This window comes from Fusarium poae, chromosome 2, assembly GCF_019609905.1.
Source record: "Fusarium poae strain DAOMC 252244 chromosome 2, whole genome shotgun sequence".
NCBI classification, from domain to species: domain Eukaryota; kingdom Fungi; phylum Ascomycota; class Sordariomycetes; order Hypocreales; family Nectriaceae; genus Fusarium; species Fusarium poae.
Genome location: NC_058400.1, coordinates 4,413,614 through 4,431,236, shown reverse-complemented (window position 1 = coordinate 4,431,236; position 17,623 = coordinate 4,413,614). Strand labels below are relative to the sequence as shown.

Genomic DNA, 17,623 nt, shown 5'->3' with positions numbered 1-17,623 from the left:
GACTTTCTATCCTCTTGATTCTTCCTCTCCAAGATACTCTATCTTACATTCACTCACTCTGCAAACATGTCCAACGACATTCAAACCACCGACTTAGAACCCGGTGATTCCTCAGGCACCACTCTGGCACGAGAAAAGACAAACTTGTCCTACAGCTACGACAACAGAAAAGGATGGCGACGATGGAGAGTCTTTCACCCTGGTAGAGGAATGTATCACGACGTAAAGAGACGACTACCGTATTACTGGAGCGACATCACAGATGCTTTCACTTACCGTGTGGTTGCCAGTACTATTCGCATGTACTTTGTCAAGTATACATCTCTATTATCTGTCATTGGGTAGTGAAACAACACTGACACTCTCTAGTCTTCTTCCAGCTATAGCGTACACACTTGACATGTATCGGCGAACGGGACAGTTTTTCGGCATAAACGAAGCTCTCTTTTCCTCAGCACTAGCAGCGGTTGTCTTCAGTCTTCTCAGTACACAACCTCTTACTATTGTTGGCGTAACAGGTCTCATCTCTTTGTTCAACTTTACCATATACGATATTATCAGCATTTATGATGCCTCGATCTATCCCCAGTTCATGGCATGGACTGGTATATGGGCGGCCATTTTTCACTGGCTTGTGGCCATCTTCAACACATGCGATTACATGCGATATGTCACTGACTTCTCGAGTGAGGCATTCGGGATGTATGTCGGAATCATCTACATCAGTAAGTTCACATTATGAATGTCAGTAGGAGAGACACTGATGTTATTTTAGTCAAGGGTGTAGAAGAGTTGGTAAACGAGTTTGACCAAGAAGGGTCTGCGGCAGGCTACCTCGCCTGCATCATAGCAATTCTTTACTTTGGTACAGTGTATGGTCTCGAGAAGCTAGGCTCCAGTACTGTTTGGAAACCAGATGTCCGAACCATTCTTGCTGATTATGCTTATGTGGTAAGCATTCATTGTGACCAATCTGACGCCATACTGACAGAGTCGAAAGTTTGGAACCCTCTTTTGGGTCGGCTTCTCTCACTTCCCCGGTAGACTCGAGGCGACACACATAGAACGCGTTCCTGTCACTAAAGCTTTTTACCCGACACAGTCTAGAAACTGGCTTATCGACTTTTGGAACTTGGAAGCGAAATGGGTGTTTATAGCGCTGCCATTCGGGTTCTTGACTATGCTTTTGTTCTATTATGATCACGTATGTCTGCCATCTTTGAGTGTGCTCTTTTATCCATTCCGAAATCTTACAGCTAACTATTTTATCTATAGAACGTCAGTAGTATAACCGCACAAGCCCGTCAGTATCCGCTCAAGAAGCCCGGTGGCTTTCACTGGGACTTCTTCCTTCTCGGTTGTACAACATTTGTTTCGGGGATTCTTGGACTTCCAATGCCAAATGGCTTGGTACCACAAGTATGTATGTCGGCGCATTCCATATTGTTCTTGTCTAACGGATGTATTATCAGGCACCTGTTCACACAGACTCCCTCACTGTCTACGAAACAGAAGTCAAGATCATTCCGACATCCGAAGGCGAAGATAGTGAGATTCGCCGCCCTGTTGTACGAGCTGCGGCTGTAGTCGAGCAACGTGTTTCGCATTTCCTTATGGGTCTTGGATTGATTGGTACAATGACTGGACCCTTGCTTGTGGTACTTCACACTATGCCAGCTGCCGTCTTTGCAGGTGTGTTCTTTGTAGTTGGTGTAAGTTGAGTTGCCTTCAGGACGCGTTTTGTTATTGTGAATGCTTCACAACTTAAACACTGCTGACATTGATGCAGTGGGGTTCGATTGAGTCGAATGGTATCCTTCGAAAGTTCATATATCTTCAGTCCGAAGAACGTTTTGTCCAGTGCGACGAGCCACTTCTTCGCGTTAGGAGACGCAAGATCATTCTTTTCATCAGTATCCAGCTCATTGGGGTCTTTGCTTGTGTTGCTATCTCGCATACTTTCGCAGCCATTGGCTTTCCTGTCTTGATCATCTTACTAATTCCTCTACGCATCATCATCGTACCTCGCTGGTTCAGTCTCCAAGAACTGGAGGTCCTAGATGATTTTACTGCGACTAACAAGGCTGTTCTTGCCAGCTTGGGTGGTCAGCCTGTCCTCCCGGAGCACTCAAAGGAGGAGGATTGGGGAGTTAAGAGAAGACATAGTGAGGATCAGCATGGTGTTGCTCGCCAACGCGCCGGAAGTATTCACCTATGAAAGCTTGTTTTGAGTCAGATCTTGCTGGGTGTTGGGAAAATAAGAGTTAACATTTGGGTTTAGCGTTAGTCGCTAGGTATCCCCTTCTCGGGGTGTTAGAAATATTAGCCGCTAGAACCTGGAAGGATGAAATCAGTGGAACACTTTATGCCCCTTAGACTATAGTTCTTAGACTACTTATTTTTATACACTAAGCCTTTGTTACCCACTAGCTCCTATGAGGTAATCGGGAAATAACAATGAGAAGTGGAGAACCAAGCAGTCTTGTTGTGAGCTATAGGGTATTGCGCAGCCAGTAACTTGTTTATCATGCGAATACACATAGATTGAATTAAAGAAGGAAATGATATTAATAATAGAACATAACATATTTTTCACTATTAAGTCTCTTATACGGCATATCAACTGTGTCAGTGTGTATGTAGTGGGGAAAATAAGTTGTGAACTAGTTATTGTAAATTGAGTGTTTTGCATGAGTCTACCCGGCCATCATGATCACCACCGATGACATCACGTGGATTTGATATCGTTATCGATAAGATCGATATCAAGATAAGCATTTTAAACCTTGATCCAGCGCTGGTGGGGAATGACGACGGACCTTGGCAATGTTGATGGTTGGACGCGTCTGGACGGAGCATTGACCCCGAAGCTTTGACGATGGAATGCCAACTCGAAATACCAGAGAATGGCGACAAAGAAGAAAAACAAGGTGGAGAATCTTGATAACGACCACAACTGAGGGTCCTCGATATTGTTAAAGTGGAACTGACGTCATTGTAATCTCACGGTCCTCAATGTCCTGGAAGAAACAATACGGGCCGATTACAAGATGGTGATGCAAGTTTTGGTTCGAACAACATATATTTATTGTTCTCTACTGCACATCCTTCAACTGTTAACCTCAAGACAAGAATCATCATATTCGCGATACCCAATTCCACCATGGCAGACTTCAAGGCTTACCTCGACGAGCTCGAACAAGACTTCATAGTCGATACAGCAAAGCTCAAACATATCACTAACCACTTTGTCCAAGAATTGGAAAAAGGTATAACCCACCGAGAGTAGTCAAACAATGGAAGTACTAACCGAGTCCACAGGATTGAGTATAACCGGAGGAAACATTCCAATGAATCCGACATGGGTAATGAACTACCCAACTGGCAACGAGACAGGGAAATATCTGGTCCTAGATATGGGAGGAACAAACCTCCGAGTCTACTCCATCCAACTCACCAGTGAAAAGAGTGGATTCGAAGTCAAGCAAGAATCATCCAAGCTCCCAGAAGAGCTCAAAACTGCAACCGCTGATGAGCTCTGGGACTTTGTTGCAGGATTTCTCGAATCTTTTCTGCAGTCAGCAGACTTTGACCTGAGCACCGAGATCGATCTCAGCTTCATATTTTCGTTCCCAACCACACAGAGGACGATAGATGAAGGAATCTTGCAGAGGTGGACAAAGGGATTCAACATCTCAGACACCGAAGGGGTAGATGCTGCCGGATCATTGAGACGAGCCATTAAGAAAAAGGCAAGTTACTGCAAGGACCTGGCAAAGCGACACGAATATTAACTGCGTGACAGAACCTCCCATTGAAGGTCTGTGTTGTGACCAATGATACAACCGCGACAATGATGGCCTCGGCCTACCTCAACTCTGAAACCAAAATTGGCTGCGTCTTCGGCACAGGTTGCAATGGCGCTTACTTCGAAAAAGTCGACGCTATTCCCAAGCTCGCCAACGATAACTTGGACGGAGAATCATTCATGGCGATCAATTGCGAATGGGGTGCTTTCGACAATGAGCATGCTGTATTGCCCTTGACATCATATGACCTGGCCATTGATAACGACTCTCCGAGAAAGGGACAGCAGGCCTTTGAGAAGATGGTTGCCGGACTTTATCTCGGAGAGCTCTTCCGTCGTATTATTCTGGAGATTCATCAGAGGGATCCGCAGACTTTCTTGGAGGGGCAGAGTATTGAGAAACTACAAGATACTTATTGCCTTGACTCTTCTTTCCTATCCTCTATCGAAGAGTAAGTCAATACAAACACTGAATTGCCGTAAGGACATATGCTAACATTGGTCTAGGGACACATCAGATGGTCTGCGAGATGCCTACGAGACATGCGTTTCAAGCCTGGGTATCTCCCCAACACACGCGGAGCTTCAATTTATGAAAGGAGTCGCCAGACTCATCACCGCCCGTGCTGCTCGTTTGTCAGCAACCGGTGTAGCAGCCATCTGCCAGAAGCGTGATCTGCAGGCATGTCACGTTGGAGTCGAGGGCTCGCTGTTCGAGAAACATCCCCATTTCCAGTTGGAGTTGTCAAAGGCTGTCAGTGAGATCCTTGCTTCTGAAGCTGCACCCGAGTCAAGAAAGGATCATGTGGAGTTTATGCTTTCACCTGGTAGTGGCGTGGGCGCTGCTGTCATTGCTTCCACCCTGAAACAGAGGTGATTGTTCACGAAGGCGATCCTGGTTATGCACTGAATAGACTAGAACCTAACGATTCATGACAAAAGACATTTGGGAAATAAATACAATAGATCAAAAGAATATAGCGAAAGATTATGTGTCGATAGAAAACCCGTGGTGCTTCGAACACGTTTGTGACTCATCCAATTCGTAAAAGAGTTTTTATAGATTCGCCATCACGCCGATCCCCAAATTTCAGCGCCAATAACTGACTCGCGGCTTCGCCCATTTGAAAGTCTCCTGCAACCTCGATGGGATAGGAATGAGATAGACATTACAGTTGAGATACAACAGGTGTAGAGACATCGGTCAAGAATTTGCTGATGTCTGTTAGATATGTGTATAACTTCGAAAGGTTTAATATTGATGACTTACCCGGACCCAAAGCTATGGTGTGCATTGTTCCGGTAGTTGACAATGACATTAACCTCAAGGCTGATGGTTTCATTGTCTAAAGTCTTGAGGATATACCGGTCGTGGTAGAACCATGTTAAACTTGGGATAAACAGTCCAATCGCTACGAATAAAACTCACGCTGTTCTCGCTCTGCTCATTCTTGACATATCGTTCGAACGAAGTTCCAATGGGAACAATATCGCTTCAAAGGCGCTAGAGACTTTTCTACCTTGAACATTAGGAGCAACTCCCTAACGTATGTCGGGACCAGTGATCATTCCATCTTCGAAGAAGCATTCATTACCAATACGATAACTCATACCTCACATTCATCTTCATCCAGTCATGATAGTCCTGCGTACCACGACCGGCTATATGTCCTCTAGCCGGGACGGCGATACATGCTCTCACTCGACCCTGTTCTTGGCAAAGGTGGGTAACTGTGCAAGCTATTTCTAGGCAATCTTCCTCTCAAGTATGTTCAAGATACTTATTAGGCTATCTTCAGGTCTCCTTAACTTTGAACGTTTCGATTGAGGCTTAGACTGATTAGGACTCGAGACGAATTAAACAATGCCTATTATGCTCTTCTGATGTATATATAAGTAGTTCACCTTCGTTAAAACTACTGATATGTCACAGCTCGAAGTCAGACCAACCTACCCTAGAGCCACAAGTAGATCAGATCATGTGGCAATAGCATTATCGCTATAACCTTAGTTAGACTACTAATTAGATCCTAAATATAGCTCCTTAAGCTATATCTTATTAATAGAGCCTAATCTGCCTATAATGCCTATCTATAGTAATAGAACCTATTATATTTAAAGTATTCTTTATTTACCTATATTATTAAACTTAGCTTATAATACTATATAGCTCTTAACTATTAAATACTAAATATAATATCTACTTATTTACTTTTACTCTTTTTATTAAATAATATTAAGTTATTTTATAATTATATTTTAAAATATTTAAATAATTAATTTAAATATTTCTAGAATATTTATATTTATATTAAAAATACTTAAAATTATATATTTTAACTAAAGAATAAAACCTAGAATATAAAAAATAAATATTAAGAATTTAAATAATCTTTATAATAAATTATTATTAAATATAATTTTACTTAAGTTTAGCTTAAATATATTAAATAATAATATAAAAAGGCCTTAAAAAGAAAAAATAATAATATCTTTAAGGCTTATTTTATTAAATATTATACCTTTAATACTATTTAACTTATTATACTTATTATTTATAAACCTCTTAAAATTAATACTTTTATTAAGCTTTATATAGTAATTTCTATAGAAATAACTCTTTTACTTTTTTCTTAATCTATTAAATTAATTAATTTTATTAAATAATTACTTAATCTTAATAAGTTTAAGAGTAAATAAAGTAATTTATATTATTTTATTTCCTAGATATACTTAAAATTAAAAGCTAATTATAATTAATTCTTAATATATTTTACTTAAATATTCTATATAATTAGCTATTTTAAGGGATATACTTATATATAAATCTTATTATATATTAAAGCTAGTAAATATTAACTCTCTAATTATTAGGATATTATTAATTTACTAGAATATACTTTTAAAGACTTAAATTAGATTAATAATGCCTATATTAAATTATTTTATTTTTATTAGACTTATAAGGATTTTAATACTTTTTTTATTAAGTTTTAATACTTTATACTAAAAAGAGAAATATTAAAAGAGGCTTTCTTTATTTTATTAAAATAAGCTATTTCTTAAGAATTATATAGAATACTTATATATAACTTACTGCTTAACTATAAATATTATAATCTAATTACCTTTCTATAAGAATTAAAAAACTAATAATATTACGTTATAGTAAAACTATAGCCTATATTATAAAAAATAAATATATTATTAAAGGAATACCCTTAAATACTTTAAAAAAAGTCTTTATTACCTTATAAAGGGAAAAGCCTTTTTAAAAACTGCTAACTAGCTAGAGAACCTATAGACCTTAATAATTAGTATTACTATAACTGCCTTAATTAATAATAAGAAAATAATTAGTATTTCTATTATAATTTAGCTAATTACTATCTTTATAATTATTTTAAACTTAATATATATTTAATTAGGCTTTATTAAGTTACCTTTATTTATAGCCTTAATTATACTAGCTAGCCCTTATTTCTATATTTACTTATATCTAGCTATACTAGTTCTTATTAATCTAAATACTTTTAAAAATATTAAAAAAATAAAGTAAGCTTATCTTAAGTTAATACTAGGCTCCTTTCTTTATATTTATTATATTAAAGATTAAACTATTTATTACCTTTATTTATAAAATCTTAATTAAGAATAAAAATAATTAATATTTAAATCTAATAATACTGCCTATTAGCTTTAATATAGCTAGAAAAGAATTAATTTTATTTTATATTATAATTAATAGTAAAGTAAAAGGAAAAAGGTTTATTAATAAAAGCTAGGCTAAGTCCTAGAACTTAAAGTTTAAACCTTTAAAGAGAATCTTTAAGATTAAAGTATTTAATAAGTAATCTACTAAAAGCAGAAAGGTTATTTACTATATTTATATTAAACTCTATATTATTAATTATAAGTAAAAAAGTATAATCTTTTATATAACTTAATTAGCTAGCTACCTTATTATCCTAGGAATACTTTAGCTAAAGTAATATAATCTATAGGTAGGCTTTATAGCCTATATATTTATATTTAATAGCTTATATTATTAAAAATTCTATAATACCTTAATTAAGCTTATAAAGATTAAGGCTTTATAGACTATTTTAAAGAAGTTTATATATTAAATAAAAAGGAATATCTTATTAGCCTTAAAGGGAAAAAATATCCTCTTAATTTCCCTATAAACTGCCTAAATATATAGCTAAAAAGACTATTATTACCTTTTTACTATTACCCTAAAGTAATTAGATTATTTACTTAAGCCGAAGCTAAAGGTATTTATATTATTAAAAAAACTTTAAAAATTCTAAGATATTTTCTTACTTAAAAAGGTAAAAAAGCTATTATTATATTAATCTAGAGACTACTATATTAAGTTAACCTTAAGAGAAAAACTGCTATTTAGACCTTTATATAGAATATCTTAGAATAAACTAATAGCCCTATAAAAATAGCTAAATAAGAATCTATATAAAAGATTTATCTACTTAAGCTTATTGCCTATAGCCTCCTTAATACTATTTATTAAGAAACCTAGTAATAGTTTATACTTCTATATAGACTATTAAGCCTTAAATAATATTATAATTAAAGACTATTATTTATTTCTTTTAATTAAAGAATCTTTAAATAACCTATTTAATATAAAATACTTTTTTTATATTAATATTATATTAGCCTTTAATAATCTATATATTAAAGAAGGCTAAGAGTACTTAATAGTATTTTATATTTAATTTAAATTATATAAGTTATTAATTATACCCTTTAGCCTAATAGAAGCCTTTATAACCTTTTAATAGTATATTAATAATATATTAAGGGAATACCTAGATATATTCTATACTATATATCTAGATAATATCTTAATTTATAGCTAGACTTAAGAAAAATATATTAAGTAATTAAAGATAATATTTAAAAAACTAAAAGCTATTAGATTATTTATAAACCTAATTAAATATAAATTTATAGTTATAGAAATTAAGTTCTTAGGCCTTATTATAAAATAAAATAATATTTAAATAAACCCTATAAAAATTAAAACTATTAAGAATTAATAAACTTTAATCTGCCTAATAAATATATAAGCTTTTATAGGATTTATAAACTTCTATAGAAAGTTTATTTATAACTTCTTTAAGCTTATAGCCCTATTAAACTATTTAATAAAGAAAGATATACTATTTATCTAGGATAAAACCTATAAAAAGGCTTTCTAAGACTTAAAGGGAGCCTTTATATTAATATTAATCTTATGCCTCTTTAATTAAATAAAGGATATAATCCTAGAGATAAATACCTCTAATTATATATCTACTAATATACTATTATAATATAATAATAATAAAAGGCTATACTTAATAGCCTTTTTTTTTAAGAAGTATATATCTATAGAATATAATTATAAGATTTATAATAAAGAACTTATAGTTATTATTTACTACTTTAAAGAATAAAAACTTAAACTAGAGAGGGTATTTTTATTAATAAAAGTAATTATAAATTATAAAAACCTAGAGTATTTTATAATAATAAAGTTATTTAATTAATAATAAGCCTATTAATTTAAGTTTTTATTTTAATTTAATTTCTAGATTATATATTAACCTAGGAAATAGGGAATTAAACTTAATACCTTAACTAGGAAATTAAAAGACCTCTTTAAAAAGGGAAATAAGTATTTAATATATTAAAACTAGGTAATATTAAAGAAAGAGAATTAGTAATTTTTATTATTATAAGTCTAAAGAGCCTATATTTACTATCTACTATAATAGAATTAATCTATATTAATACCTAAGGAGCTATTACTCTTAATAAAGCTACTAGAAGAGATTAACTATTTATTAAATAAAAAATACTAAATTAATAAAAACCTATAGTTAATACTATAAGCCCTTAAGATTAATATACTATAATACTTAAAGATTATATTTATAAAGTATAAAATTATTTAAGAATAATTATTATATTAAGACTATATTTATATTTTAAGCTATAATGCCCTTAAGACTGCCTTATTAAAAGCTTATTATAAATACCTTATAGTAAAATACTTAGATTATATTTATACTTATAATTTACTTTCCTAGGATTATTACTAGCCTAGAATATTAGCTTATATTAAATAATAAATTAAGAATTACTATATATATTAAAAAGCTAATTTAACTTAAGAAGTAAAGTAAGGTATATTAAAACCTTTACTTATTTCTAAATAAGCTTAGTAATATATATTAATAGATTTTATTATATATTTACTGCCTAATAAAAGAAATAATATTATCTTAATTATAGCTTATTGCCTAACTAAAATAAAATATATTATTATATATAAAAGAACTTATAATACTAAAGATATAGCTTATTATTACCTAAAGGAAGTATAAAAGCTATATAAATTTCTATAGACTATAATATTAAACTAAGGACCTTAGTTTATAGTAGAATTCTAATAAAAGCTTATTAAATAATTATTAATTAGCTTATTACTATTTATTACTTATTACCTTAAGATTAATAGATAGACTAAATACTTAAATACTATATTAAAATAATATCTATAAGCCTATATATTATACCTATAAGATAACTAGAATTAATAGCTCCTTTTAGCTAAATTTATAGTAAATTCCTTAAAATTTAAAACTATTAATATATCTTTATTCTTTATAAACTATAGATTGTATTTATAAATAGGCTTTAAACTTATAATTATAATTAAAGGAACCCTAATTATTAAAAATATAAAATAGTTTATAAAGATAATAAATAATATCTTAAAGTACTTAAGATTAAAAAGTATTATTATATAAGCCTATTATAAAGCCTAAGTAAATTAATATAAATAATCTACTTAATAATATTAAGTAGGGGACTTAGTATAATTAAATATTAAGAATATTAAGACCTTTAAGCTATAGAAGAAATTAAACTAGAAAAATATTAGCCTATTAAAGATTAATAAGGTTATTTCTTTATATATTTATTAATTAAAACTGCTTATTAGTATAAAGATATACTCTATATTTTATATAAGCTTACTAAAGCTAATTACTATTAATCTATTACTTAATTAGAATATAGACTTATTATTATTAATAGAAGCTAAAGAAATAAAAAAGTAAAAAATTAAAGATATTATAAATTCTTAATAAGATAAATAAGATTAAAAAGGCTACTTTAGGCTAAAGTATACTATAAAATAGGCTAGATATATAGACTTAATAAAAATCCTTATTGCCTATATAGAGAATTCTATAAAAATTATAGTAAACTTTTATAAGAAATACCTTAATAAGCCTAGACTATAGTAGCTTATTTTAATAAAGCTTAATACTAAAGAGGGGGGTATTATTATAGCTTAAAGTTAAATTAATTTACCCTAGAGCTATAAATAGATTAAATTATATAGTAATAATATTATTACTATAACCTTAATTAGATTATTAATTAGATCCTAAATATAGTTCTTTAAGCTATATTTTATTAATAGAGCTTAACCTGTCTATAGTATCTATCTATAGTAATAAAACCTATTATACTTAAAGCATTCCCTATTCACCTATATTGCCAGATTTAGCCTATAATATAATACTTGTAATTATAAGAGATTATAGTAATTATATAATATAGTAAGAGGTTAAGTATATAATTAAGTTTAATTATTTATAATATTAATAAAGTTAGCTTTTATTTTAACTTTTTAACTTTATATTAAACTTTTAATTATATATATAAATTTCTTTATTTATAAACTTTAATTTAAATAGAGTTTTTTATTATTTAAAATATTTATATTTATTTTTAATAATTTAAATAAAAACCTTTACTCGTTGGCTAGCCGGGAGGGGGTGCCAACTAAGCAAGCTTAGTTGGCCACAAAAGTATGAGACAAGGCGAAAAGTGTGAGACAACCCCGCACAGGCTGCTGTCGCAAAATCATGACTTTTGCCCGCCAAAACCAATGATTTCTAGGACATCAATCAGTAAAAAAGTCATATATCACGTCCATCAAAATTATGCCCTCACAATCAAATCTGAGAGCTGCTCAGGCCGTTGTTCTTTCACGCCAGCGACTTCGCCGCGGTCTCAATCGTGATGCTGCCGGCCGCCGAAAGAAGCCACTGACTCTTCGTGCTGCTGAAGCTCGATATGCCGGCTCTGCTCGTGCATCTATCGGCCGCATCGTCAAGAGACTTGAGGCTGCGAATACCGTAGATTATGAGGATGTTGTCGATCCTAAGATGGGGCGCCCGCGGCAACTCACGGATGAGGAAGAAGAAGCTATCGTGTGTTATATCATCTGGATGGAAAAGTCAGGCCTGCCTGCCTCCAAGTGGGAAATAGAAGATGCAGCACTTACTCTGCGGCGCCGCCGTGATCCTGATGCGAGACCTGTGAGCAAGATGTGGTACTCTCGCTTCCGCGATGATCATCCTGAGCTTGCGAAATCGATATTGAAGTCGAGAGAAGCTTCGCGTGCCGAATATGAGGAAGGCGGCGTTGATGATACGAAGGAGTGGTTCCAACGCCTCAGCGATGTGATGACGAAGTACAATATCGGTGCATCAGAGACCTGGAATGCAGATGAAGCAGGAGTTAGAGTCGGAATGCTACGAGATAAGATGGAATGCCTCGTTGTACGCACCAAGAAGAAGTCAGCAACAGAGGTATTTTCTCCGCAAGATCGCGAGACTTGCACAGTCATCGGCTCAGGCAACGCAGCCGGCGCAACAACGCCCCCTGGCTGATCTTCAAGTCGTTGCCAACGCTTGAGTGGGCGTTCATTGAAGGCGATCCTGATATGCGCTTCGCTCAGTCAGACTCGGCATTCTCAAGTGCGGCGATAACGCTCGAGTGGGCGAAGCACTTCAACCGATGCTCGTGGGAGAAATCTGCTACTGTACAGAAACGTCAGCTTGATTTTGAAGAGTGGTTTGGGTGTAATGAGCACCTTCAGGATACAAATAACCGCTTGGTTACTCACGATATGCCTCCCGCGGCGAGGCCTGATGATGAGGCTGTATGGCGGCTGCTCGTTATCGACGGCTTCACAGGCCACGGCTCATTCGAATTACGAGAATATATGATAAAGTTCAATATTCTCGTAGCATTTCTTCCGCCTCATTCAACGCATATACTCCAGCCAATGGATGTAGGCGTATTTCAATTCTCTGAAGGAAGCGCATCAGAAGAAGCTTCGTGAGGCGTTGCGGAAGGGAAATCTTACCTTTGGCCGGCGTGCCTTTGCAGGAGCTTTTCAGGTATGTGCCTTCTTAATCAGCCTTCACCGAAAAAGGCCCCTTTTCTCACCAAAATCAGGAGATCTTTAATGAAGGCTTCACTGCCGCTCACATCATCTCGGGCTTCCAAAAACGGGCATCTACCCTCCCACAGACCGACCTGCCATAGAATATCTTCTCAGGAAGCAGCTCAAGAAGAAGAAGACCTTCACGCCTGCTCATTTCTCACTTCTTCCCTCAGATATGCGATTTCACGCCGCTTCCAGCACCGCCGAGACCATCGGCGAGCGATATCACGATATCCTCAGTTCTCCTACGCTCGCAGGGCTCCGGCACATTCGCAACATCGTTCATGAAGCTGTGGTGCTTGAGGATGTTATCAAAAAGTACGTGGATGATCGAAGAACTCGCATCGAAAAGCGGTATCACGAGAGAAAGCGAGGCCGCCGCGCAAAGACTGTCTCTGACCTTATTCCTACAGTATCGCTGCAAGATCTGCGAGATCAACAAGAGGAGGCTATCGCCGACGATAAGAAGAAGCAACATAAGCAGGGTATACGATTCACACGATCTGTCATCATCAAGGAGATGAACCGCCTCAAGGATGAGTGGCGAGAGAATAAAGAAGTTATCGTCAACGGCATACCAAAGAGGCTGCAGTTCAAGCAGTGGTTGGAGCACACAGGGAAGCAATATGACTATTTATCTATGGATACACAGCGTTCACAAATGACTCAAGCACTGAAAGAAGAGACTGACGGCTATATGATAGATACACAACTCCCTGATGATGTGCGTGAAGCTATCCGCAAGGCACAGTATGCCGCGAAGCCCCTCAGCGCCGTTGATCTCACCGGCCTCCCTCACAGTGATGATACGGTCACTTTCAACCTCACACAAGCACACGAGCACGAGGAAATGGATGAAGAAGACGAGATTCTTCCTGTAATTGAAGTCGCCGGCGGCAGCGAAGTCGAGATGCCCTCATCGCCGCCCTGTGCACCTGACTCTGAGTCATCACTACCTACACTTCCCTCAACTCCTTGTCCCTATCAACACCACACGCAGCTTCATGAGTCACTTCGTGATATCATCAGGGGAATAAGAACGGCACAAGAAGATAGCCTTATTGGCTAAGAAAACAGATATACGGCACATTTTGGCAGGGAAGCTGTTTCCCTTGCCAGAGCATCACCAGAGCCGTCGCAGTCATTTCTCCCACTCTGAAATAGCCAATAAATCAATAGAAGCTTCAAACTACGCCTTTTCATCAGTTTGAGCCTATTTTGACAAGATTTGAGTGTCATTTGATTGAAAAAAATGGTATTTTGGTGCAAATCACGCCAAGTGGGCATCTTCCGGGATGTCTCACACTTTTCGCCTTGTCTCATACTTTTGTGGCCAACTAAGCTTGCTTAGTTGGCACCCCCTCCCGGCTAGCCAACGAGTAATTTTATAAATTATAATATAGTTATATTAATTTATTATATTTTAAAAAATAATTTACTTTTTTATAAAGTTAATTTTATTTTTAATATAATAATATATTATATTAAATTATTATATTTTTTATTAAATCTATTATAAGTCTTTTTAAAAGATAAAAAGATTAAAAAATTATAAAATTTTATAATTAAATATAATTAATATTATATTATTTTTAATTAATAGTAATTATTCTATAGAAATATATTTTAACTTTTTTATTATAAAAATATATAAATCTTAAAATTAAATTAAAATTATATATAAAGCTTTAATAATCTAGCTATAAGTATATTAAAAATACTATATATATTATTTAACTATTAAGCTATTATTTTTTAATTAAATTATAAAATAATATATAATTAATATTATAATTATAATTTAAATTAATTTAATATATTATATATTAAAATAAAATAATTTATATTTTTTTTTTAATAATTTTATTAAAAAAAAAAATATATATATATAATATTATTATAATTTTAATAAAGCTTTTATTCTTTAATATAAAATTAACTTTATTAAATTTTATTAAAAAGTATAGCCTTATAGCCTTATAATATTATTTTATTATTAAAGTTTATTATTCTTAAGTATCTTATTTCTTTATAAAATAATTAAAATCTTAGTTATGCATTATAAGTAGTTTACAGCCTTCCTACTCTCGTACTTATTGTTAAATAGCCCTTGTCGAAAGTGGTAAGAAACATTCTTCTCAACGGTTTGCAATGTCACATCATAAAGAGGGGAAGTTTCTTCTATTCACCCAAAACAAATTAGTTTCCCAGGCATTGCAGACTGTTACGTTACGCATTAAAATCCGGGTTTAACTCGCAATGTGGAGTTTTACTTAAGCTTATCTACTCACCTACCTAATGCAGTAACAACTTGCTGATCCACGCCGTCGCTTATATCCATGGCGCGAGATTTCTCCATGCCAAGCATCATGACCCCTCATTCATCATTCAATCCTTTGCTTCAAGTTGGTTAGTACGCGGAGTAGATCGCTGAACCATCGATAATTGATGTCACGATGGCAGGATAAATATTGTGTTGATCCTTGTCTGGGACGATGCGGGTTCAGAAAAAGGTCCGGCGAGGCCAAGAAAGGTCGATATGAGGAAACGGTTGAGCGATGTCATTTTGCATTTAACCTCCCGAAATCCTCTCATCCGATGACTTGAACCTTGTTACTAAGCTCCATTATCGACACAATGGCTCCCAATATGGTACAGCGTCTTTGCGCACTCACGACCCTTGTATCCATTGCCACAGCCCAATCTGGTGGGATCCAAACTGGACTTCAGTATGGAGAGAACTGGGCGCCCACAATCAAAGATTCGGAGCTTGTTTCTGCAAATTTTCCTGATGTCAACATCACTCTCCGATCTCCGGCATTCCTGAACCCCGAGAAAGTGCCCGCTCGGTTTGCTGAAGGCACAGAGGGGCCGACTGACTTGAACGAGTTGGGTAAGATACAATGACAGAATTGTTTTGAGCAATGTAGCTGATCATTCACTCAAGACTACTTCATCCGAAATCTCGCCAAGAAGAATGACTGGATGACCTATGAATCCGCAGCTTTCCTGTCCGAAGAAGGCCGTGCGATTCCTTATGTTTTCCTCTCCCTCCCCAACTCCAACTCAAGCAACAATAAGCTGAGGGTTTATCTTCAGGCTGCAATTCACGGCAATGAACCTGCTGCTGATGAGTCTGTTCTTGCGTTCCTAGGTAAAATGGATGCTGAGCCAGAGTGGGCTGCGTCAATATTGGAGAAGATGGACATCAAGATACTTCCTCGATACAACGTGGATGGTGTTGCTTACTTCCAAAGACAACTTGCTTCTAATTTGGACCCAAACAGAGAGCATCTCAAGCTGATGCGAGGTCAATCACGAGAGATCAAGAGGCTTGTTGGAGAGTGGAATCCTCATATAGCCTTGGATATGCGTATGCATCATGCCTGCTATTTAGATTCGATCAACTGACTTTCGGCAGATGAATATACGGTTTCAACAATTTTTGGCGGGAATTATCAACACGGCTCAGATGCTCTATTATCTGGAGGAATTAACCCAAACATCCACCCTGCCATTCGTGAACAACTTCTCGACTTCTTCATCCCAGCTGTTGGTGAGGAACTCGAGAGCCACGGTCTTCGATGGGAACCCTATGTCACTGGTGCTTCCAACCGTACTGAAGGGTCAAGGATTGCCTTCACTGAAGCTGTCACTGAGGCCCGTACTGGTCGTAACGCTGTTGGATTGACTCAGACCATCTCCTTTCTACTTGAAATGCGTGGTATCCGTATTGCCAATCAGCATTTCCAGCGTCGGGTTGCTACCGCTCTCATCAAGATCCAGACTATTCTTGAGCTTGCTAGAGACAACGCTGACAAGGTCAAGTCCATTGTTGAAGATGCTCGTGAGGAGTTCATAAACAGCGATGAGGACATTGTCATCACCGATTCTTATGTGCCCGAGAACAGGACTTTCACAATGATTGATCAGAGAAATGGTAGTGTTGTTCAAGTTCCCATCGACTTCAAGCGTACCACCCCATCTATCGCAAATCTGACCCGATCAAGACCCGAGGCTTACATCATCCCAAGAACATGGATTGATGTTGCAGAGAGGCTTGAGATCCTCGGCCTCAAGGTTGAAAAGCTTGACTACGAGTTCCGTCAAACTCTGGAAACACTTGTCATCGAGTCTTCCACCGTTGAGCCTCAGTTATACGAGGGGACCTACCTGAATACTGTTACCACCAACACAACTACAAGAGAGGTTGTCCTGCCAGTGGGAAGCTTCTATGTAAGCACCCGGCAACAGAACGCAGCGTTGGCATTTATTGTACTTGAGCCCGAGAATATTGACAGTTACGTCAAGTTCAATATTATCCCCGTGAAGGCAGGTATGGAATATCCTGTTTTTCGAATTCCAAGGGAATAGCTTAGCGCAAAGGTTGCCTCGTGGAAGATATGAAGCTCTTGGTCGTAATGATGTAACGTACATAATTATATATATCTCAATTGAGAGCAATCTTCGAACCCCATTCGGCCCAGAATACCACC

At 35.3% G+C, this 17,623-nt stretch overlaps 4 protein-coding genes across 4 annotated transcripts; all 4 read left to right on the top strand.

Annotated features, from left to right (window-relative positions):
• Positions 1-66: 66 nt before the first annotated feature.
• On the top strand, positions 67-2,218 carry FPOAC1_005365 (uncharacterized protein; the record flags this gene model as incomplete). Its single annotated transcript, XM_044849893.1, has 7 exons — positions 67-314; positions 370-725; positions 776-951; positions 1,001-1,204; positions 1,276-1,419; positions 1,473-1,712; positions 1,790-2,218. 7 exons carry the CDS (start codon positions 67-69, stop codon positions 2,216-2,218), a joined length of 1,797 nt encoding a protein of 598 aa, XP_044708603.1.
• Positions 2,219-3,163: 945 nt separating this feature from the next.
• Positions 3,164-3,794, top strand: FPOAC1_005364 (uncharacterized protein; the record flags this gene model as incomplete). The annotated part of the gene is made up of 2 exons (XM_044849892.1): positions 3,164-3,269; positions 3,322-3,794. The coding sequence occupies 2 exons, from the start codon at positions 3,164-3,166 to the stop codon at positions 3,792-3,794; spliced, it is 579 nt and encodes a 192-aa protein (XP_044708602.1).
• Positions 3,795-3,853: 59 nt separating this feature from the next.
• FPOAC1_005363 (uncharacterized protein) lies at positions 3,854-4,685 on the top strand (the record flags this gene model as incomplete). Its single annotated transcript, XM_044849891.1, has 2 exons — positions 3,854-4,260; positions 4,316-4,685. The coding sequence occupies 2 exons, from the start codon at positions 3,854-3,856 to the stop codon at positions 4,683-4,685; spliced, it is 777 nt and encodes a 258-aa protein (XP_044708601.1).
• An 11,079-nt stretch (positions 4,686-15,764) lies between these two features.
• Positions 15,765-17,501, top strand: FPOAC1_005362 (uncharacterized protein; the record flags this gene model as incomplete). The annotated part of the gene is made up of 3 exons (XM_044849890.1): positions 15,765-16,020; positions 16,075-16,500; positions 16,549-17,501. The coding sequence occupies 3 exons, from the start codon at positions 15,765-15,767 to the stop codon at positions 17,499-17,501; spliced, it is 1,635 nt and encodes a 544-aa protein (XP_044708600.1).
• Positions 17,502-17,623: the final 122 nt, after the last annotated feature.